Source organism: Geotrypetes seraphini, chromosome 10 (genome assembly GCF_902459505.1).
Source record: "Geotrypetes seraphini chromosome 10, aGeoSer1.1, whole genome shotgun sequence".
NCBI classification, from domain to species: domain Eukaryota; kingdom Metazoa; phylum Chordata; class Amphibia; order Gymnophiona; family Dermophiidae; genus Geotrypetes; species Geotrypetes seraphini.
Genome location: NC_047093.1, coordinates 79,732,594 through 79,756,612, shown reverse-complemented (window position 1 = coordinate 79,756,612; position 24,019 = coordinate 79,732,594). Strand labels below are relative to the sequence as shown.

Sequence of the window (24,019 nt, the reverse complement as noted above, 5' to 3'; positions counted from 1 at the left end):
CTCAGTTAAGCTTCATATGGTTAAAAAAAAACTCCACTTTTATGTCTTCACTATATCAAAAACAATGGTGAAAAAATGAGGCACAATAGCAGCCCCCCAAAAAACACCTCGCATCCAGCATGCCAAAATGTCACATACAAACATTGTGTGAAAAAAGATTGCAATCCAGAGGCACAGTCAGAAATATTGCAACTTGAGCAAGGAAAAAATAAAAACTGAGCTGTCCACGAAGTCCCAGTTATCTCCAATCAGGCTTACTCTTAAGCCTCACTACCCAGGCCTCGTGGGTAAACAGCCCACCTGACGGGGAAATCTCCATTTCGCTCTTGCTGCATCAGGGGTAAAAAACTTCCTGCATCAAAGGCAATTCATCACAACCCTCCGTGCAAATCCTTCACAGATTTCACAATCAATGCGATGTGCCCCCATATTTGGACGATTGGCTCATCAGAGCGCCATTCGAGGCAGGCAAGCTGGCAGTTTTTGAGAGTGATACATCTCCTCCAGGATTTGGACTGGATAGTAAACTTCAAGAAGAGTCAGCTGGAACCAACTCAGCACCCTGGAGTACCTGGGAATCTTGTTTGACATAGCCTTGGGCCAAGTGTTTCTTCCAGAGCCATGCAGACTGAAGCTCTAGAAATGGATTTTTGAGCTGCACCAGAGACCAGCTCCCACGGCATGGCATTATCTGCATGTCCTGGGGTCAATGGTGGTGAGCACAGAGGTGGTTCCTTGGGCCAGAGAACACATGAGACCTCTCCAAGACTCATTTCTTGCTGGTCCCCTCGGGTAGACTTACTGCAGGAACCACTCCCTTGGCTACCTACAGTGAAGAGCAACTGCCCTTTAGGAGCATGCCTCCTTTGCATCTCCTCCTGGGAGATACTAACAACCAATGCCAGCCCTTACGGTTGGGAGGGGGGGGGTCACTACAACTGATGCTCAGTCCATTGGCGTTGGACCCTTTCTCAGCAGAAGTGGTCCATAGATTGCCTGGAGCTCAGAGCTAATTTGTCTAATTCTTCAGTCTCTGGAGGGCAAGGCAGTCAGTCTCTCAGACAATGCAATGGTGGTAGCATACGTCAACAGGCAAGGGGGCACAAGAAATACCCCATTGCATCTGGAAGCTTAACTTCTCTTCTTGTGGGCAGAGGCGCACTTGTAGGCTGCCTCAGTTGCACACGTTGCAGGAATGGGCAATGTTCAGGCCGACTTCCTCAGTTAGTAGACTCTCAACCTGGCGGAATGATCTCTGTCTCCACAGGTGTTCAACACTATAGTTCGGTGCTAGGAGCCTCCACAGGTGAACACCAAGATGCTTTGTTTTTACAGCTGAAGATCCGAAATTGAAAGTGAGGGGTTGAACGTGTTAATCCAACCATGGCTGGAGAATGAGCTCTTGTACGTGTTTTCCCTGTAACCCATGCTCAATCAAGTCATTCACAGGATTGCGAACCATCCCGGTTTGGTAGTCTTAGTGGCATCCATTTTCATCTCAGTGGTGCCCTACTTCGTCTCCAGAGGGATGAAGGCCTCAGACGTCTGGTCCAAGTGGATCTTCTCACTCAGGGACCAGTCCCTATCGAGAATCTGGAACACTTTGGGCTTACGGTATGGCTGTTGAGCAGGTGGCCCTGACAAGCAAGGGTTATTCGGATGTGGTTGTTACTACGTTGCTCAGAGCGAAGAAGCCTTCCACTGTGGCTGCCTATGCTAAGGCCTGGAAGTCCTTTTAGCGCTGATGTGCGGTGAAGGATGTAGAGCTTTAGCGAGTTCCGATTTTGGTAATCCTGGACTTTTAGTAGCAGGGACTTCAGCATGGGCTGTTGGTAGGTTCTCTCAAAGTGCAGGTAGCAGGTCTTTCTTTCTTCCAAGCTTAAAGAGAACAAGGCTCCTTGACCTCTCACCCAGATGTCATCAAGCCTTAGCGAGTTCTGATTTCGGTAATCTTGACTTTTAGTAGCAGGGACTTCAGCATGGGCTGTTGGTAGGTTCTCTCAAAGTGCAGGTAGCAGGTCTTGCCTTCTTCCAAGCTCAAAGAGAACAAGGCTCCTTGACCTCTCACCCAGATGTCATCCAGTTCATTAAAGGGACTCTGCAGTTGCGCCCTCTGGTATGTTCCCATTTTCCTTCCTGAAACCTTAACATCGTGTTTCAAGGTCTCAGTACTGCTCCATATGAACCCTTACAAGAAGGCTTCCTTCTTAGATCTTAGTCAAGACAGTGTTTCTGGTGGTGATTATGTCAGCAAGATGAGTTTCCGAGTTACAAGCTCTTTCCTGCAGGGAGCCATTCCTTAGGTTCACAGAAGCGGGGCTCTCCTTACACACGGTTCTGTCTTTCTTACCAAAGGTAGTCTTGGCTTACCACATCAATCAGGAGATCCGTTTGCCCGCTTTTCGCTCTGAGGGATCTAAGAAAAAGTATAAAGTGTTGCATTTGCTGATGTCAAGTGAGTGTTTCTTCGATACCTCAAAGTTATCAACTAATTTTTCACCTTTTGGATCATCTTTTTTTGGATCACAAGTCATGCAAAGAAAGGGAGGCCAGGGTCTAAAGCCTCAATTTCCAGATGGATTAAAATGGCCATTTCCTCTGCATATGTGGGCTGTGGTAAACAACCACCAATCTCATTGAAAGCACACTCCACTAGAGGAGTTGTTGCTTTGTGGGCTGAGACTAGGGCTATCATTCCTGAGGAGATTTGTAGAGTGACTAAATGGGTCTACCCTTCATACCTTCACTAAGATCTACAGTGTGGATGTTGCATCTGGGAAGGATGCAGCTTTTAGGGCCTCTGCCTGAAAGATGGGCACAACGGGCCCCACCCTAGACTCTGCCGACTGCTTTGGTAAGTTCCTAGCATTCAGGACCATAGCATTTCAAGCTGGTAGGCAGCAATCTTGGTTAGGTAAATGTATCCTATTGCTGTTTTCGGAAATACTTTGTTCGTTAAGTTTATTACTTAATGAGAGTTTTATTATTGAAATTCTATTTTACAAATATTTGTATTTTTCACTGTATTATTGTATTTTGCTGATTTTCCAGCTCTTTTTTAGTGTAAACCGCCTAGAACTTTTGGTTATGGCGGTATAAAAGAATAAAGTTATTATTATTACCTTGGTAATCTTCTTTCTAATAGATGTGTCTAGTGATCCTGAAACCCCACCCTGTGTAAGGGCTTTGCCTGCCTTCTGCCTTAGGATCAATCTAAATTTGAAAAATTTCTGTTCCTAAGAAGATCTGAGACAAAAGAAACCAAAACAACAACTTGATGTATAAGTATTTCCTCATATCCATGCACTCTGGTTTTAGGCTCTGCTTGTCTGCAGGGCTTGCGAGTAGCTACGAGTTCTATACATAGTTAGTGCTAGTTGCAGAAGTTTGGATGTTATGATGTTATAATTTTTTTCCCCTATGATTATTACAGACAGAACAAAATTGTGGCACTGGATCTTTCCCTGTTTCCCTCTTTCCTGTTATGTCTTTTATTATAGTGCTACTTGATTGCTTTTGTACAAACTGAGGGGGCAGGAGCAGCTTCCTGGGAAGGAGGAGGGGTTTGAAAACATGATTGACAGTTTTTTGCAAGTGACTTGCTGATTGGGATACAAGACCCTAGTGTTCAGGACCACTAGCCACATCTACAAGAAAGAAGATTAGAGGTAATAATCTAATCTTTAGTTTGCATCCAGTGTTGTCTGTGGGGGTGGGGGTGGGGGTGGGGAGCATAAGTAGAATCTTTTTCATAGGGTGGGACTCCAATACCTTTGTTGGTTGAGTCTGAAGCTGTACTCTGGAATGTTCATGGTTCATAGGGGAAGGGAACCCTAGATGTTAAGTGATGATGCCTATCATCCAAATTCAGGGCCATGTTACTGCATTCAAAGGGAGCTCTGGTCTTTAGTCACTTGCCAAGAGCTATCACTGCAATTGCTGAGTTAAGCAAGGAAACCCAGCTTGTTTCCAATTGGGCTGGAAGCAACTTCCTGTGATGTTGTCATAATTTTAACCAATGGAAAAAGTTTCCTATCACTATCAGTGGAATCTTTCTGATGTCACAGAGCAAAGAATTATGTTAGTCTGGTTTCCTTTAAAACTAAGTGATTTGGAGAATGTGAAGTGGTAGAACATAGCATGGATAATGAATTGTAGCAAGATAAACTTAATATAGAAACAGAAGGAATAAGAGGAATTGCCTAATGGTTAGAATGATGGACTGAGAATCACAGGAACCAAGTTTCAAAGCCTAATTTCTCCAATGATGCAGCGTGTAGCCATGGGCAAGTCACTTTATCTCCTGCTGCCTCAGGTATCCACATAGTTGTAAATTCTTTTAAAGTAGGGATTTCTTGTATCTGAACGAAAAGGCAGACTAAACATTCTATTTTTTTTATAATTAGGGTATAGGCATGGCTAGCTTCTCACATTCCTAGTCCTGTTGACTTAGTAGCATGCCAAGGACTACTTGATGCATTTAGCCTGATGTGTGTTAAATTCTTAAAATTTATAAAGGTTACTAAACACATAAACAAACATTGTTTGGCCAAGGGAAATTTTATCTCATTAATTTGCTTCATTTCTTTGATGGCATGAAAAAAAAATATGGATAAAGGAGATCCAGTTGGTGTAGTGTATCCTAGCTTTTCAGAAAGCTTTTGACAAAGTCCTTCATGAGAAACTCCTGAAAAAAATAAAAAGTCATTGGATAGGAGGCAATGTTTTTTTGTTGACTAGAAAAACAAAGAGTATTGGTTAATTGGCCATTTTTCTCAGTTGGGGAGGGAATCTATACTGGACTAGGTCTACTTCCCATTTCCAGATCATTTATAAATGTTAACATTGAGTGAAGTGATTACATTTCCAGATGACACAAGATATTCAAAGTTGTTAAATCGCATGCAGACTGTTAGTTTAATGCACTCTTCATCTACATCGGTTCAAAGAACTGGAATGATCTCCCAACAACCGTCAAAGATGAACGCAAGTACCTTAAATTTAGGAAGAAACAAAAAGCTCTCCTCTTTGGGATAATACACTCTGTTGACAATGGTTAGAAAATGTTATATATGCAATTACCTCATACGTCACACATTTTATGTAATAGAGCTTCTGCCTCTTCTCTTCTAACTCTCCTGGTTATTCCCTCTTATGTTCCTAGAGTTGTATTTCCTTTGACTTGTAGGTTGCATTGAACCTTTTCAGGTATAGAACGACTCAGATTAGATTATAAATTGCAGGAGAAAAGGATAGCGATAGGAGTGTACTACTGTCCACCTGATCAGGATGAATGGACAGATGCTGAAATATTATCAGAAATTAGGGAGGCCAACAAACTGGGTAACACAATAATAATGCGTGATTTCAACTACCCTGATATTGACTAGGTAAATGTAACATCAGGGCATGCTAGGGAGATAAAATTCCTTATGAAATCAAGGACTACTTTATGGAGCAGCTGGTACAGGAACTGGGAATTGAGTAGCATTATACAAGTCATAATATTACTATTTATCATTTCTGTAACACTTAAAAAAATACACAGTGCTGTACATATACAAACCATAAAAGTGTCTGATCCATAATTTATTTAAAACACACACATAGGAGAAATAATAGATCAGGGATATAATTTATTAGAGAACATTATTAAAACAGCATGGATATGAAAAGAAGTGATAAAAGTAGCCTTTCCTGTGATCTTATTGAAACTCCTCTCTCACCCCCTATCTTCCATTCCTCCCTCCCCCCTAAAAATTGGGTAACATGATTTTTTTTCTATTTGTTCAGAGTGATTTTGCGTTGGTCCATTTTTAGTACTACATTGTTTAGTTTTCTGCTCCAGTCTGTTTCTCTTATTGATGATATGTATGCTTTGTAGATTGTAGGAATGGAATGTGAACAGCAGTTGCAGAAGGAGCTTGAAGATGTTCTGATGGATCCACCAGTAGAGGATCAGTACTGTGACAAGGAGCGCACTGAAAGAGAACTGACTCATGGAGACCAAGATGGGTCTTCTGCTGACCAGACTAATTCAGCATCCTCCAGCATTAACCCAGGTTCCATGGCAGGACTTCAGAAACAAGATATGAGTTTGCCAGTAAAACCTGGACAAGAAGGTTAGGGTGATGATTATAGAATCTATGTTGTGGCTGGGAGGGACCTTACATTAGTTGGTTTGTAGTTCTTTGACTTGTAGTATGGAAATCATAACTATATAAAAATAGTTCCTTAGGGCTCCTTTTACTAAGCTGTGTTAGGGCTTTTAACGCGCAGAATAGCGCATGCTATATTGCCGGGTGCACTAGACCTTAACGCCAGCATTGAGCTGGCGTTAGTTCTAGAAGCGTAGCGTGTGGTAATTTCCTGTGTGTGCTAAAAATGCTAGTGCACCTTAGTAAAAGGAGCCCTTAGTATCCTTACCAGACCATTTCAAAAACTGTGGGTTGTACCCATTAGCCAGCACAAGTGGAAGCAGCTTCTAGAATTATTCATTCTACCCTTTAAGAACGCCATGGGTCATTCCATGTTAAGTGGTCTAATTTTAGAAAATTGCCCCACCTCACCATCACATATTTTGATGAAACTTTGTATACTGAATCTTATATGACTCGAACTAACTTTGATAACGTTTAAGAATCACCAGTGGAATACTTATGGAGATACAGCTTTTTGTTTCATACCATACTGCAACCATGTACAATATCCCTGCAAGGTTTTTGCAGCTTTGAGTCAAAATATTTCCTCATACAGTGGTACCTTGGATTACGAGCATAATCCGTTCCAGGAGCATGCTCGTAATCCAAAATGCTCGTATGTCAAAGCAAGTTTCCCCATAGGAAGTAAGGGAAACTTGCTTTGATATGTTCCCACCCCAAACCTTCCCCCCCCCCACGAGAACCGGCATTGCTCTCCCCGAAGGCCCTCCCCCCCGTGATCCGGCACCCCCCTGCCGCCATCATGCACCCCCCCGCCGCCATCGTGCACCCCCCGCCACCACCTGCGATCCCCCAACCCACCCGAACCCTCTTCTTACTTCCCTCCGCATCGGCATCGCCGGCATCAGCATGTCCTGTGCCCGAAAATCTGCTTCCTGTGCTGGGCCTTCCTGGGCCGGGCTGTGACCTGATTTTGTTCTCAAATATATGATTTCAACTTATAAGCTAATTATGTTACTTTACAATTTCACTTTAAATTTTGAGATTTTTCAAAAAACATCAAAAGGTATTTTTAACCAGCTTTTACAAAAGTCATCTAGAAAATTTTCAAACCAACTTTTTTAGAACAAGAATGTTTCAACCCCCTTGAAAAAGATGCTTTTGTTTTCAACGCCAGCAAATAATGACAAAAAATAAGGGTCAAATTTAACAAGCCACTGTAGACTTATAGCGTATTTTTCAGTGTTTGATACCTATAAAGTCTACCAGGCAAATTACCTTATTCATCCAATATTAATTAGCAAAATACTGGAACCAACTACCACTTACACTTGTGACCACTATTTCTGTACCAAGACAGGGAGCCAACCCGGAAGAGGCTGAAATGGTAATTGTAAAAGCCCATTTCCAGTGCAATAGGTGAGACATTCTAGACATGTGAGTTATCTCCCAATGGCCGCATGCCATAAACAAAAGGAATCCACTACAGATTTTTTTCTGTGACTCCTCTACTTCACTGGGAGCTCTAGTACCACCTGCAGTTTTCCCTTCTGTATGCGTGCCTAAAGGAGTGTTTCTGTTCTGCTCTCCCTTTTTTCTTATTTTATTTGGTCTTTTCATCCCATTTTCAGGATTTCTTTTTATCTAGAGAATTTCTTCAGCTCTGCCTGCATAGAGAAGAAGCAGACTCCGGTCTGCAGCTGACAGGCTGATCCTTGGTGATACTTGTTGGCCGGCCTGCATTTGTTTCTTTGGAGCTTGGGCTATCTCTGCTTTTTCCTCACTTTCTGTTTAGCAGGGGTTTGAGCGCAGGTGGTTAGGTGTCCTTTAGAGACTCAGCGATATCTCACAGGGCACAGGCTATGTTTTAGCCTCCACCCATCCCTTAGCACATTGTGGTGGTGGAGGTACTGTCAGGCACCGTGTCTGACTGGCAGCCTGAAGATTAACTTTGAGGAGGCATTCCCAGCACAAGGCAGTGATTTCTTCTGTTCCAACTACAGTAAGAGAGCTGAGGCAGGGTGCAGCACATTTCCAGCACAGGTCACAGTGAGTAAAGCTGTCACAGCCTGTGAGATGGATGGGGGGCGGGGGTATGAATTTTGCAGTTTTCAGGGTTTCTGCCTGTCCCTCTGTGTTCTCCCACCTGAAAAATCCTAAAATTGTAATTTTTGTAATTTTCTAAGTGTGAAAAATCATGATTTTGATGCAAATTTCTTAGCAGCAGCCATCTTGTATTTTTAGCTATCTTTCTTTTCAAAATATTCCTGATCTCCCAAATCTGCAATTTTTTTTTTTCTTTCAATTTTTATTTTCACATTTCAAAATTTTACACCACCATATACATATTGGGATGCATGAGAAAAAAGAAAAACTAACTGAAAATAATCGAGTATAACAAAGTACCACAGAAAATGTTACAATAAATTTTGCCCACAGACTTAAAGCAATCAGATCACATGATGTTATAGAAAAATTATTAATGAAATAAAACTAAATCTAATACAAAAGAGTCTTCTGCTCCAGAATCCCTCCTCTGAGCCGGTTTATCAGTACGCATATTGAGATTACATTATGGCATTAATATCCACTCATGCTTTCAGAAAATTTTCGAGCTGCTTAGTGATCATAGAAATGAAACTGTTTCTCTTCAATAAAATGCAACGAACACATGGAAATTGCAACAAGAAATTAGCTGATAAAGCCTGAACTTTAGGGTGCAATGCCAAAAAAGGCCTTGTGCCGAAACTTGAGTGTGTCTTTTTCTAAATCATGAAAAATATGTATCTTTGATCCCAAAAAGTTTGCTTCCAAATATTTAAAGGAAAGTTTTAAGACTGAATTGCAGTCCAACTCAAAGGCAAAGAAACTACTAATGTTGTTCTTTGCGTTATCGTTTTCAAAGAAGATACTAGAAAAGTTGTCAGGCCCATATTGCCCCCGTTAACCTCAGGGCTTTTAGAAACATTAATTGAACTTTTAAATCCTTTCAGATAAGTAGCTCTGGTTATCGGGTAGCAGTGAATCGGTGGGCATTTGTAAATTTCAATAAGTTATTTCTTGAACATATCCATAGCAGACACCAGTGGAGACCTTGGAAAATTTAAAACTCTTTAGATTATTTCTTCCAATTTGGTTTTATAGGTGTATCAGGCATCTGGATGTATAGTTCTTATTTTTTATTTCAATAGCCTCAGCTGTTTCCAATGTCTGAACCTTTTCTTTCAAACTCAAGTCAGAAGAACACTGATCTGAAACTTGTGCCTGGAGAAGAACCGCTTCTGAGATAACTTTCAAATCTAAACTAAACTAACTAAACCTTAAGTTTATATACCGCATCATCTCCATGGATGTGGAGCTCGGCACGGTTTACAGAACTTAAATATAGGAAGAGAAGGAAAAATTAAAAAAAAGGTTTACATGAACTTATATATAGAAGAGAAGAGTTAAGGGGGGATAGAATTACATTTTAGTGAAAGCAGGTTTTCATTGCTTGCAGAATAATTGGAGGCGAACCAGGTTCCGCAGTGGGGTAGTAAGGTCTTCCAAAAACCTGTGATTCTGAAGAGAAGGGATTTTCCCAGTTTGCCTGCATAGTAAATACTGTGTAGAGAGGGGAAGGATAGTTTATTCCCCTTGGGGGGTTTGGTGGAGTCAGGACTCAAGGAGTTATAAGATAGTGGGATTAAGGGAGGAAGGGTGCCGTGAATGATCTTAAAAGCCAGGCAGGATCATTTGAAATGGATTCTGGAAATCACTGGGAGCCAGTGAGTTTGGCTAGGAGTGGGGAGACCATGGTCAGACTTGCGTTTTTGCAAGATCAACTTGGCTGCAGTATTCTGGATTAGCTGGAGTCTTTGAAGACTTTTTTTTGATAGGCTTAAGTAGATGACATTGCAGTAGACTAGTTTGGAGAGGATGATGGATTGGACAAGGACGGCAAAATGTTGTTGGCGAAAATAGTATCTTACTTTCCTCAGCATGTGGAGGTTGAAAAAGCATGATTTAGCCAAGGAGTTGAGGTGGTCATTGAGGGAGAGAGAAGAATCGATAATGATGCCAAGGACCTTGCTTGAGAACTCAAGCTGCAGTGCAGCGCCTGAGGGTAGTGCGAAGAGGGTGGGCAGGTGTTCTAATTTTGGGCCGAGCCAGAGTAATTTTGTTTTTGATTCATTCAATTTCATCTGTACCGAGAAGGACCAGGAATGGAGTCTCATTATGCAAGCTGTAATGGTTCTCGTGGAGGTTGGTGAGGTTCTGGTCTGTCTCAAGGAGGACAAGGATTTCATCAGCGTATGTGTAGATTGTTTCAAGGGGGGATAATTGGAGGAGTTTCAGGGAGGACATATAGATGTTAAAGAGAATAAGAGATATTTTGTTTCACATCACTTAATAGTGAGTGATGCATATGATTAATAGCCTCCCAAAGTGACTCCAATGTCACTACGGCTGGTTTCACAGTTACCGTCTGTTGGAAATCAAGAATCAGTCAGCCTTTTAACTCTCAGTAAGTTACTCCCAGTTCCTTGCCGCAAAGCTTTCGTGGCCGCTTTGTGTGGTAAGATCTTCCTCTGGAGTTAGGCTCACTAACCCCGCAGCCAGCTTGCCCTGCACACCGGGATCTCCCTGAAGGCAAATCTCCTCCAGTTCACACTGATTGGCAGGTAAACCGATTCCTGCTGAGGGGAACCACATGCTGAACAGGGCTCAAAGGCACCACACTTATGCTGCCATTTGAAACTTCGATTGAGGGCTCAACCAAAGAGAGAGAGGGGTTCTGTCTTGCTGCAGGTCGAAAGCCATCGAGTGTTGCCTGCCTCATCACAGGAGAAAGAGAAGAAGAAGAAGCCAGGGGAGGCTCATGCACCTTCGCCCTCCTTTTCCCCATCCTTTACAGGGTAGGTTTTCGATTCCATAGGCTCCACAGCAAAGCTCAGGAGCTAACAGCATCTGCTCATAATTGCGCCATCTTGTATCAACCTCAGATCTGAAAATTTTGCCTCAAAACATGTTGGGATGGAGTCCTTGGGCTCTCCTACTGTGGATTCTTGCCAGGATTGCGCAAATATAGTGCTTCAGGAGCATCCTGTGCCATGTGGTACAGCCAGAAGAAGGGATAGCGCAAAGCTTAGCCTCTCTCCTGATTAAATAGGTGTTCAGATGCTCGACTACCCTTGTTCAGATGTTCGACTAGCCCTCCTTGTTCAGATGCTCAACTAGCCCTTTGGAACAGGTCTGGGACGATTCAGCAAGGCCGTTTCAGCACAGGACAGTTCAGCATGGCTGTTTCAGCACAGGATAGTTCAGCATGGCCATTTCAACCACCCTGGTTCAGCATAACCGTTTAACTGCAGCTGTTTCATCACAGCTGTTGTAATGGCGAACGCTTATCTTGCTGAAGCTGCGAGGTTTGAAATAGAGGGGGAATAAACCCCTCACCCATTGGTGCTTTTTTCGTTTTCCCTTCATCCATCTGTGGTTGTCTTCTCCTGCCTTCGCATCATCTGGAGATTTCAAGGTTTGAAAGAGGGGGGCAAAGTGTGCCCTCCCCCACTGATGTTTCTTTCCCTTCACCCACCTGTGGTCTTCTTCTCCTGCCTCTTGTGACTTCAAGGTTTGAAAGGGGTAGGAGACATGTCCCCCCCCCCACTGGTGCTTCTTTCATTTCCCTTCACCCACCTGCGGTCTGCTTCTCCTGCTTCTGTAACATCTGGTGACTTAAAGGTTTGAAGGGAGGGCATCATCACAGATCAATTGGGCGCATCATAAGGTTTCCCTTTATATTGGAACTGAAGTTGTTCAGAGGGAAGACTTCCAGGGTAAAAGGTTGACTTTAAGAGAGTGTCTTAATATTAAGAGATGAAACAGCCCACGCTGAAATGGCTGTGATGAACTGTCCCATGCTGAAACAATCATGCTGAATTGTCCCATTCCCCTATGGGACAGCCTTCCTTATTTTCAGGGCTCGGCATGACTGAAAGTTCCATGCACAAGGCTGCAGACCTGCTGCAGCCCAAAAAGCATAAGGTGAAGGAAGCAGAAGGTGCACTCATCATGGGGTGACGCTACACCCCAGGGTCCGGAGGCCGTCGCAGAATTTATCAAACATTTGTGGAATACGTTCAGAATAACCGTGCTTCCCCTGTACAGTCCACTCCACGTCAACCTTGTCTCTCAGTAGTTTTTGCCTCTTTAGGCACATCCTCTTTTCAGTCTGCCACTGTTCCTGAGTTAGCTGACCCTGATCTGGGCAATGCACATGAAGATGATCAGCTTGAAGACCGCTTGTTTTCCAGGGATGCTCTCCCCATGGCGGGGAATTCGGGACAGTATGCCGGATCTTCGGCTCCTTCTCTGGCTTTAGAACCTGGGGATGATTTCACGGTTTTGCGTTTAAATCTGCTACTTTGCCATATCTCATTTCAGAGACTCTGCAAGAGTTGAGCTTAGTCTTTCAGCCCTTCTACCTCCTCCTCCTTTCCTTTGTGGAGCACGTCCATGACACTACAGACTGGTGAGCTTAACCTCAGTTCTGGGGAAGATGGCCGAATCATTGATCAAGGAAAGTATCAATGAGCATATAGAAAAAAATAATCTGATGAGAACAAGCCAGCATGGTTTCTGTAAAGGAAGATCATGCCAAACAAACCTACTGCATTTCTTTGAGAGGATAAGCGGCCAAAGGTGACCCCATAGACATTGTTTTCTGGATTTCCAAAAAGCCTTCGATAAGGTACCCCATGAGTGCCTACTAAAGAAGCTGTGGAGCCACAGGGTGGAAGGGGACGTGCACAGAAGGATCAAAAATTGGCTGGCGGACAGGAAGCAGAGGGTAGGAGTAAAGGGACACTACTCTGACTGGAAAGGGGTCACGAGTGGTGTCCCACAGGGGTCAGTGCTGGGACCGCTGCTGTTCAATATATTCATTAATGACCTGGAAACAGGGACGAAGTGCGAAGTTATAAAATTCGCGGACGACACAAAACTCTCCAGTAGGGTCAGAACTGTTGAGGAATGCAAAGATCTACAAAGTGACCTGAACAAACTGAGTGAGTGGGCGAAAGGATGGCAGATGAGCTTCAATGTAGAGAAATGTAAGTCTTGCACATAGGGAAAGGGAACCCGATGTACAGCTGTACGATGGGAGGGTGGGGGAAGGCAACCTAGAAAAAGACTTGGGGGTATTGGTGGATAAAACGATGAAGCCGGTGGCACAATGTGCAGCGGCCTCAAAGAAAGCGAACAGAATGTTGGGCATTATCAAAAAAGGTATCACTACCAGAAAGAAGGAAGATATCCTGCTGCTGTATTGAGCGATGGTGTGCCCGCATCTGGAGTACTGCGTCCAATACTGGTCGCCGTACCTTAAGAAGGATATGGCGATACTCGAGAGGGTCCAGAGAACAGCAACAAAGATAATAAAGGGCATGGAAAACCTTTCATATGATGAAAGGCTAGAGAAGCTGGGGCTCTTTACCCTGGAAAAGCGGAGACTTAGAGGGGACATGATAGAGACTTATAAAATCATGAAAGGCATAGAGAAGGTGGAAAGGGGCAGATTCTTCAGACTAGTGGGGACATCAAAAACAAGAGGGCATTCAGAAAAACTGAAAGGAGACAGATTCAAAACAAATGCTAGGAAGTTCTTCTTCACTCAGAGGGTGGTGGACACCTGGAATGCGCTTCCAGGAGAGGTGATAGGACAGAGTACAATATTGGGTTTCAAAAAGGGATTGGATGACTTCCTGAAGGAGAAAGGGATTGCAGGGTATAGAGAGAGGATTACTATACAGGTTATTTAATGATTACGGTATAAACAATTTAGGTGGTGGAGAACTTACAGGTCATAGACCTGGGGGGGGCCGCTGCAGGAGCGGACTGCTGGGCATGATGGACCCCTGGTCTGACCCGGCAGAGGCAATGCTTATGTTCTTACTGTGATCAATCTTCTGCTTTTCCCTGGCATCCTGATAGGAGAGTTCTGATCTCATAGCAATGGGATTCTCTGGAAGGCGTGCTCAAGATGGTGAGGGCTATGTCCCGTTTGTACCCTATGCAGCAGGAGTGCCAGAAATTTCTTGGTCAGCATAAAGTGGACTCTTTGGTTACGCAGGTGACTAAACACACCTCCCTTCCCACTGAGGGTAGTGTGGTGCTTAAGACATGCAGGACCGCTGTGTGGCTATCATTTTCAGGAGACTTTTTGAGGCAACGGCTTTGGGAGTCAATGCTACTTCTATAGCATCCTTTGTCATACGCGCTTGCTTGTCCAGGCTGTGTACTCTGGAAAGTGAGGCTGTGGAGCTTATTTTGTTGGAAGAAACGAAGAGCACCAAGGACACAGACCTGCGACTGAAACGGAGGCTGAAAGAAGGGAAATCTGCAATCCTGGTGGGAGACTCAATCCTGAGGCACGTCAACAGTCACATAGCAGGAGTGAGAGAGGATCGGCTAGTGACCTGTCTCCCAGGAGCAAGAACGAAGGACATCGTTGACAAGTTGAAAGAATCCTGACAGCAGTGATAGTCCACGTCGGGACGAACGATGTCACCAGGAGAGACTATAGCAAGAATGTACTGACTGAACAGTTCAAGATCTTAGGAAGGAAACTGAAGATGAGGACCCAGAGGATAGCCTTCTCAGAGATCCTGCCGGTACCGAGGGCAGAAACGAAGAGGCAGACGGAGCTACAATCAATTAATGCATGGATGAGAAGATGGTGTGAGGAAGAGGGTTTTCTCTTCGTGAGGAACTGGACAACGTTATGGGGAAAGAACAAGCTCTTCAAGAAGGATGGTCTACACCTGAGCAAGGAGGGAACTAGACAACTAGCAAATAACGTCAGAAAAGCGATAGAGCAAGCTTTAAACTAAGTAGAAGGGGAAAGCCGACAGTCGACCTGGTATCGACGGTTCGGGAAACAGTATCCAGCGAGGGTACTGAGGGGGAAGATTGCGGGGAAGACACAAGTGGCAAGCAACAGACTGTGAACAAACAAGGGAGCCAGATGAAGCGAGAGGGGGACAGGATGAACATACTACAAGGGAAGTCAAAATGGGACTGGATGATGCGAAGGAACAAGAGGAGGACAATAGGAACACGCCACAAGGGGAAGGCAATAGGAATCTACCACAAGGAGAAGACAAAAGAGACAATACTCAGGAGTTGGCAGGTCAGGAAGGGGACAGAATGAAGAATGAAATGCAAGGGAAAATAGCGAGGAAGGGAAAAGGCCAGGACTTGAACGGCATGTATACTAATGCAAGGAGCCTAAAGAACAAAATGGGGGAACTAGAAGTCAAGGCCAATAATGAGAGACTAGACATCATAGGGATCACAGAAACATGGTGGAATGAGGAAAACAAATGGGACATAGTACTACCAGGATACAAACTCTACCGAAAAGACAGGACTTACCAGAAAGGAGGAGGAATAGCACTATACATAAGTGACACCATTCACTCAACTACTGTGGACACAGCAGCGACAAATGCCCAACTGGAGTCATTGTGGGTCAAAGTACCAGGAAGCAACGGATCCGAGATAAGATAGGACTGTTCTACCGTCCACCTGGGCAGACTGTAGCTGAGGATACAGAAATGGTAGCCGAGCTGAGAAGGGAATGCAAGAACCCAAACACCATAGTTATGGGAGATTTCAACTATCCTGAGATAGACTGGTGTCTTGGAAATTCAAAATGTGCAAGGGAAACGGAGTTCCTGGAAGCTGTTCAGGACTGCTTCATGGAACAACTTGTCGAGGCACCAACGAGAGGATCAGCGATTCTGGATCTGATCCTCAATGGGCTGAAAGGACCCGCAAAGGGTGTGGAGGTCGTGGGACCACTAGGAACCAGTGACCACAACATGATTCAGTTCAAAGTGCAAGTAGGATTATCTAAGGGAAAGAGAACCAAGTGGCAACAACGTTTAACTTCAAGAAAGGGAACTATGATGCCATGAGACAAATGGTGAGAAAAGAAGCTCAGAAACAGCTCCAAGGAAACTCGGACTGTGGAGCAAGCTTGGTCCCTATTCAAGGACACAGTAAACAAAGGCGCAAAACCTATATATACCAAGATTTAGGAAAGGATCCAAAAAGAATCAGACTAAGGACCCTGCATGGATAACAAGTGAAGTAAAGAAAGTGATAGGAGACAAGAAAAAATCATTTCGGATGTGGAAAAAAGACAAAACCGAAGGAAATTGGAGAGAGCACAGGAAGCATCAAAAAGAATGTCACCAAGTAGTCAGGAAAGCCAAGAAAGAGTATGAGGAGAGACTGGCCAAGGAAGCAAGAAATTTCAAACCATTTTTCCGGTATGTGAAAGGGAAACAGCCAGCGAGGGAGGAGGTGGGACCCCTGGATGAGGATGACCGGAAGGGAGTGGTGAAAGAGGAAAAAGAGGTGGCTGTTAGGCTAAACAAGTTCTTCTCGTCGGTTTTTACAATAGAAGACACATCCAGTGTGCTAGAACCGGAAGAAATCTTCAGGGGAGATCAAGAGGGGAAATTATCATGCATGGAGGTAACCTCGAAGACGTTCTCAGGCAGATAGATAGATTAAAAACTGACAAAGCTCCGTGGCCCAGACAGGATCCACCCAAGAATACTGAAAGAGCTCAGAGATGAAACAGCAGAGTTACTGAGGCATATTTGCAACCTGTCCTTGAGAACAGGGGTAATCCCGGAGGACTGGAAGATAGCGAATGTTTACACCGATCTTCAAAAAAGGATCGAGAGGCGACCCGGGAAACTACAGACCGGTGAGCTAACCTCTGTTCCGGGGAAGATGGCCCGAATCACTGATCAGGGAAGGTATCAATGAGCATATAGGAAACATAATCTGATGAGATCAAGCCAGCATGGTTTCTGTAAAGGCCGATCATGCCAGACGAATCTACCTGCATTTCTTTGAGGGGATAAGTAAACAATTGGACCAAGGTGACCCCGTAGACATCGTATATCTAGACTTCCAAAAAGCCTTCGACAAGGTGCCCCATGAATGCCTACTGAAGAAACTGTGGAGTCACGGGGTGGAAAGGGACATGCACAGATGGATCAAAAATTGGCTGGCGGGCAGGAAGCTAGAGGGTAGGAGTAAAGGGGCACTACTCTGGACTGGATAGGGGTCACAAGTGGTGTTCCGCAAGGGTCAGTGCTGGGACCACTGCTGTTCAATATATTTATTAATGATCTAGAAACGGGGACGAAGTGCGAAGTTATCAAATTCGCGGATGACACAAAACTCTCCAGCAGGGTCAGAACTGTTGAGGAATGCATAGAACTGCAGAGCGACCTGAACAAACTGAGTGACGTGGGCAAAAAAATGGCAGATGAGCTTCAATGTGGAGAAATGTAGGTCTTGCACATAGGGAAGGGGAACTCCATGTACAGCTATACGATGGAGGGAGGGTACTCGGGGAAGGCAGCCAAGAAAAGATCTGGGGGTATTGGTGGATAACACAATGAAGCCGGCGGCGCAATATGCAGCGGCCTCAAAAAAAGCGAGCAGAATGTTGGGCATTATCAAAAAAGGTATCACTACCAGAACGAAGGAAGTTATCCTGCCACTGTATCGAGCAATGGTGCGCCCACATCTGGAATACTGCGTCCAATACTGGTCGCCATACCTCATGAAGGACATGTCAATACTCGAGAGGGTCCAGAGGAGAGCAACGAGGATGATAAAGGGTATGGAGAACCTTTCATATGCCGAACGGTTAGACAGGCTGGGGCTCTTTTACCCTGGAAAAGCGGAGAGACTGAGAGGGGACATGATAGAGACTTATAAAATCATGAAAGGCATAGAGAAGGTGGAGAGGGACAGATTCTTTAGACTAGCTGGGACAACTAAAACAAGAGGTCATTCAGAAAAACTGAGAGGAGACAGATTCATAAACGATATGCAAGGAAGTTCTTCTTCACTCAACGGGTGGTAGACACCTGGAACGCGCTTCCCGGAGAGGTGATAAGACAGAGTACAATTCTGGGGTTCAAAAAGGGACTGGATGACTTCCTGGAAGCGAAGGGGATAACAGGGTACAGATAGAGGTTTACCTTACAGGACATTGAGCGAATAGGGTATGGACATTTTAGGTTAGAGGGGTATAGATAAAAGATTACTGCACAGGTCCTGGACCTGATGGGCCGCCGCGTGAGCGGACTGCTGGGCGCGATGGACCTTAGGTCTGACCCAGCGGAGGCATTTCTTATGCTCTTATGTTCTTATGTTAGGTAGGGAAAACTTTCAGGTCATGGACCTGGAGGGCCGCCGCTGGAGCGGACTGCCGGGCACGATGGACCCTGGTCTGACCCGGCAGAGGCAATGCTTATGTTCTTATGTTCTTTATATTTGATTATTTTCAAAGAAGTCAAGGCAGATGATTTTTTAAGTATGCAATGTCATCTCAGTAACAACTATAGAAAAATATAGTTCAAAATATAGACAGCAGATATAAATTCTCAAAACTGACACATTTCAATCACTAAATTGAAAATAAAATCATTTTTCCTACCTTTGTTGTCAGGTGATTTCACAAGTCTTTGGTTGAACTTCTGTCTGACTGTACATCCAATATTTTTTTTCTTTCTGCGTCTTACACTCATCTCTCCTCATGGACCTCATTCCCTTCCCTAACCAAAATCTCTATCCATCCATGAGTCCAACTTTTTTCCTCTCTCCTCCAACCCCATTGCCAACATGTCTTCCTCTCTCTCTCACTGTCCTTCTCTCATTCCTTCACTTGATGCAAAGAGAGTGGGGAGAGAGCGAGATCCAGGGTGCATCTCTTCCACTCCCTCTATTGCTACATCCAATATTTCTTCCTCTCTCATCCCCCGGATCATATGCAGCCATTTTTCACCAACTGTTCCACTAGCCCGTGCCCCAACATTTCTTCCTCTCTCATCCCCTGGATCATGTGCAGCATTTTTCACCACTGCCCACTAGCCCCATACCCAACAATTCTCCTTCTATTGCCCCTCTCCAGCACTATGCCTACATCTCTCCCTCTTATCCGTCTCTTCCTCATGCATCTACCTCACTTCTCTCTCTCTATGCCCAATTTTTCCTCTTTCTTCCATTCCCCATGTGCACCATCTCTTTCCCTCTCACTCTACACCCATGCCCAACAATTCTCCCTTTGTATTCTCTCCCTCCTATATCCCGTTAGTGCCCCCCTTCTTCCCTTCCTTCTGTGTCCGGAGTTTGTGCCACTCTCCATGTCCAAACGTGCTCCTTCCCCCACTCCATTCTCCCTTTGTCCCACGTTGATATCCTCTCTTTCCCTTACTTGCTCTGCTGCAGGGCCGCACTCGCTCTCTTCAGGCCATCCCGCTGGGCTGCTCCCTTCCTGCCTTCAGCCTCATTTGTTTGCTGGGACACGGGCAGCGGCTTTTACATTCTGTATGTGGCTTGACCTGCAAGCTGTCCCCTCTGACATCAGCTCTGGCGGGCTGAGGGTTGGTGCATAGTGGATCAGGTGAATCAATTTGACCTCGATTGCAGTCCCTGAAATATCTAAGGGTCTTGTTCGACACGGCAGCTGGCCGAGTGCATTCTTTCAGAGGCACATAGTACAGAAGCTGTGCTTTCAGATTTCTTGCCTTCTGGGCAAAGCATCTCCATCTGCGTGGGACTATCTTCAGGTCCTGGGATCCATGGTGGCCTCCATAGAGGTGGTCCCTTGGGCGAGGGCACATATGTGTTCTCTGTAGCAGGTGCTGCTCTCTTACTGGGCTCTGCAAATGGAATCATTGCACACTGTTCTTCCTTGAACTCTGGAGGTCCGGGCCAACATGAATTGATCGCTCCTTCTGCAGTCCCTCTTGAGGAGAATGCCGCTGTGGATTGCGTCTTGGTGGTTATGACGACAGATGCCAGTCTCTGTGGCTGGGGAGCCCATTGCAACTGTCATCCCATTCAGGGCTGTTGGATGCCCTCTCAAAGGAAATGGTCAATCAACCGCTTGGAACTGCAGGCCATTCACTTGACTCTGGTGAAATTACAGTCAGCTCTGGAGGACCAAGCAGTGGGTCCGAGAAGGTGACCAGACTGACTGTCTGTATCACTGGACCACAAGGGCAGTACTGCATGTCCGAGGTGGATCTGGGAAGGGGGGCGGATTGACTGGCTGTTTGGCTGCAAAGCCGGCAGACAGGACACCAAGGAAGGGAGGAGGGGTCACTTCTGCCCTGTACCAGTACTTGAATATAAACTAACAGTTTACTGGTATATTCCAGTTGATCTTCTTTCCTCCTTTTGGAGGGGAAAAATGTTACCTCAGTTTATTTTCGAATCAGTTTATATTCGAGTATATACGGTAGATGGATATGATACTGGAATTGAAGTAAGACTGTGTATATCATTAATTTGTTAGTTGAAATACTGAATGCCTGAGATTGTATGTGCTCTTATAGCAGTGGTCTCAAACTCAAACCCTCTGCAGGGCCACATTTTGGATTTGTAGGTACTTGGAGGGCCTCAGAAAAAAAATAGTTAATGCCTTATTAAAGAAATGACAATTTTACATGGGGTAAAACTTTTATAGTTTATAAATCTTTTCTTTTGGCTAAGTCTTAATAATAATATTGTAATTTATAGCTAAAGAGGAATATGTTCAAGAAACGGTTTTATTTTACTTTTGTGATTATGATAAACATACTGAGGGCCTCAAAATAGTACCTGGCGGGCTGCATGTGGCCCCCGGGCGTGAAATTTGAGACCACTGTCTTATAGGATATTGCCCAGAATTTTAGACTTGTCTTCATATCTGCTGGGCTGGTGGACATAGACCACAGGTTCTAGACTGGTTTGGCAGGACTAAAGGAAAAGAAAATTATTAAGTCATCATTTCTCCATAATAGAAAATCTTTCTCTTATCAGTTGGCTTGAGAATCTACTGTCAGATACTTACCATGTAGTCTACAAAGTGAATTTGAATGACAGTTGTGTATTTAATTCATATATATATTTGTTCCATTCTTGAAAGTTGTACAGTATCTTTAAATTAATTTCCTTTTATAAGAGAAACAAAAATTTAAAAAATTGTCTTTTTAAATACCTATTTTTTGTCCTTTTGCAATTTTGCAGATTGTGATGAATCAAGTCCTTTTACCCCTGTGGCTGATGAAGAGAGTGTTGTTTTTAATAAGCTTACCTATTTGGGGTGTGCTTCAGTCAATGCCCCAAGGAGTGAAGTGGAAGCGCTACGTATGATGTCTATCTTAAGAAGCCAGTGTCAGATTTCTTTAGATGTGACTCTTTCAGTGCCTAATGTGTCTGAAGGAACTGTGAGGTACAAAGATTTTTTTTTCATCTCTCCTTCCAAATAGAATTTATTGACTGATCATATGAAATGAGAAGCTGTCAAAAATTAGAATTTGTGAAAGATTAGGAAACCCTTCTGGTATCTCTCCAAACAGGGTTTTCCCCCCCCCCCCCCCCAGAAATCAATTAGCTCATTAGTTAGGTACTTTTAGAAAAGCACAGGCTTCTCATTAAAATGCTTACTGTATATGTAAAAACAGAGATCTTTTTAGTCCTTTCTAAATGGCTGTAGAACGTCTCTATATGCATTCACTTGTGTATTTATATCTGCTCCTGAGCAGCTGTAAATATACCTGTGTATCTGTCCTTGCTGTTTGCATCTATATACACAGCAGTTCTATGAGGAAATGTGTACATTTCACTTCCCTTTCTAAAATTGCTGCTTTTATGTGCATACTAGCTGCATCTAATCTGGCCAGTTCTAGCCTTCATATCATGTTTAGCTGCTGTGCTGCTTCAGCATCTCCTTAATGAAAAAGAAATCACATCAGCCAACAAAAACTGTGTCAACATGGCTGTTATAGTGCCATAGGTGTGTCATTCTGGATGGACTGGTAATATCCCAGTGCTCGTGAGCCGTACAGAAGGAAATCACTCTGGTTTTTGAATCTCTTCTCCTTCACCATTGCCCCCTTCAATTTTATCCTTCTGCACATGAGCTGGAAGGAGTCTTTCTACTCTGCTCATTTTATTTTTTTTGTATTTTTGTGATTTTTTTTTCATCTCTTTCGGTGCTAAGAGCTCCCCTAGTCGAGGGTCCTGCTCTGCCTATATGGAGGAAAAGCAAACTGAGGTCTGCAGCTGACAGGCCGATCCCTTGTGGTACCTGTTGGCCAGCCTGCAGAAGCCTTTTTGGAGTTAAGGGTTTATTCCTCTTGTGGCATTGCAGGGGCTTGAGCGCAGGCTGTTAGGCATCCGTAGAGGGATCAGCAGGGTCTCACAGGGTGCCGGCTGTATTTTGCCTCTCCCCTTTTTTCGCGTCCATGAGTCCACATGGGTTGGAGGCTCAAATCAGAGACCAGTCATACTGCCACAAGTTCTGGCTTCAGGGGTACTGAGCAGGAGCACGCATTGGCCCTGCTGCTTGGCGCTGAGTGGCTTCCTGAATGACTCCCGTGAATTCTTGTGAGACTTGCCACAGCCATTCAGGAAGCTGCTCAGCGTCGAGCAGCCTGTGCCAAAACACACTCCTGATCGGTACCGCTGAAGCCAGATCTTGCAGCAGCCACCGGTTTAGCAGTGAGGCAGGAGCCTGAAAAGCTCACTCCTGCCCGTTACACCTCTGGATCACCAGGGATTCCAGGTATGTGGCAGAGTGGAGGTACAATGGACAGGGCAGAGAGGGGGGACAGGATGTAGAGCATGGCAGCCCAGCGGAGACCTGCGACAAGTTCGGGAGAGGGGCAGGTGTGTGCTGGCCCAAATATAAACTGAGATCCTAATTTTTTTTTTTTTAAGTTATCTAGAAGCTTCAAATCACCTTGTTTTGCCTCAAAACTGGCAGGGATGGAGTCTTGAGTGGTGTCCTGCGCTAGTGAGCAACGAGCCTTTACTCCAGCTCCTTTTGACAGGGGTGGATTACATGATGGATGCCCTTTATGACATCATCACAGTCATGAGCAAAATTTCCGCTTATTTGATCTCAGCCTGCAGAATGCTCTGGATCAGTCAGTGGGCTGGCGACTCCACCTCCAAGGCTACTCTCAGCAGACTTCCTTTCAAGGGATAAATGATGTTCAGTAAGGGACTGGATGATTTCATGACCAGCATAGCAGATCGTCGATCAGAATCTCTGCCCAACAGCAAACCTAGAACCTCTAGAGGCTCAGGGTGTTCTAATTTTGTGGCTCCAGGCGTTTTATGCAGTACTCAGAAATCCTTCCAAGGATTCAGACAGAGGTTCTCAGGACCCAGACAAAGCCAGGCCTCCAGTTCTTGTCCTGCTTCAACCTCCAAAAGACACAATGATGCCAGGTCTGAAGCAGTTCCCTTCAAGATAGGGGGACAGCTCTCAGACTTTGTGCAGGCCTGGGCACAGATATTGTTGGACTGTTTGGTACTGGAAATCATTCAGAGTGTTTACAAGCACAGTCTAGTTTGTGGATGCCCCAGTGTGGTGACCAGAAAAAGCAGTTAGAGTGGAGGCCACAGTGCGAAAGTTGTTAGATATTCAAAGAACAGAACCTGTGCTACCTGAAGATTTGGGCTTGAGCAGATACTCCATATACTTCATTGTGCCAAAGAAAGGTTCAGATGATTGGAGACCCATTCAGGATCTCACGTCAATGCAGCAATCAAAGTTCCATGGTTTTGCATGGAGACAGTTCGATCATTCATAGTGGCAGTTGCACCAGTGGAGTTTCTAGCCTCTTTGGGTCTGACAGAGGCATATTCCCATATTTCCAGATCACTGAAAGTTCCTGAGGTTTCATGTTCTGGAAAACCATTACCAGTTCTTGGCCCTTCCCTTTGGGCTGGAAACACACCTTACTCATTCACCAAAGTGATAGTGGTAGTGGCTGCCCATC

General features: G+C 44.6%; 1 protein-coding gene across 1 annotated transcript in view; it reads left to right on the top strand.

The window, feature by feature from the left end:
• The window catches only part of RABGAP1 (RAB GTPase activating protein 1), a 539,836-nt gene that overhangs the window by 51,525 nt on the left and 464,292 nt on the right, over positions 1-24,019 (top strand). The window contains exons 3-4 of the mRNA XM_033960742.1: positions 5,885-6,122; positions 21,255-21,459. Of these exons, the coding sequence (XP_033816633.1) occupies positions 5,885-6,122; positions 21,255-21,459 (443 nt within the window). The remainder of the gene's footprint in view (positions 1-5,884; positions 6,123-21,254; positions 21,460-24,019) is intronic.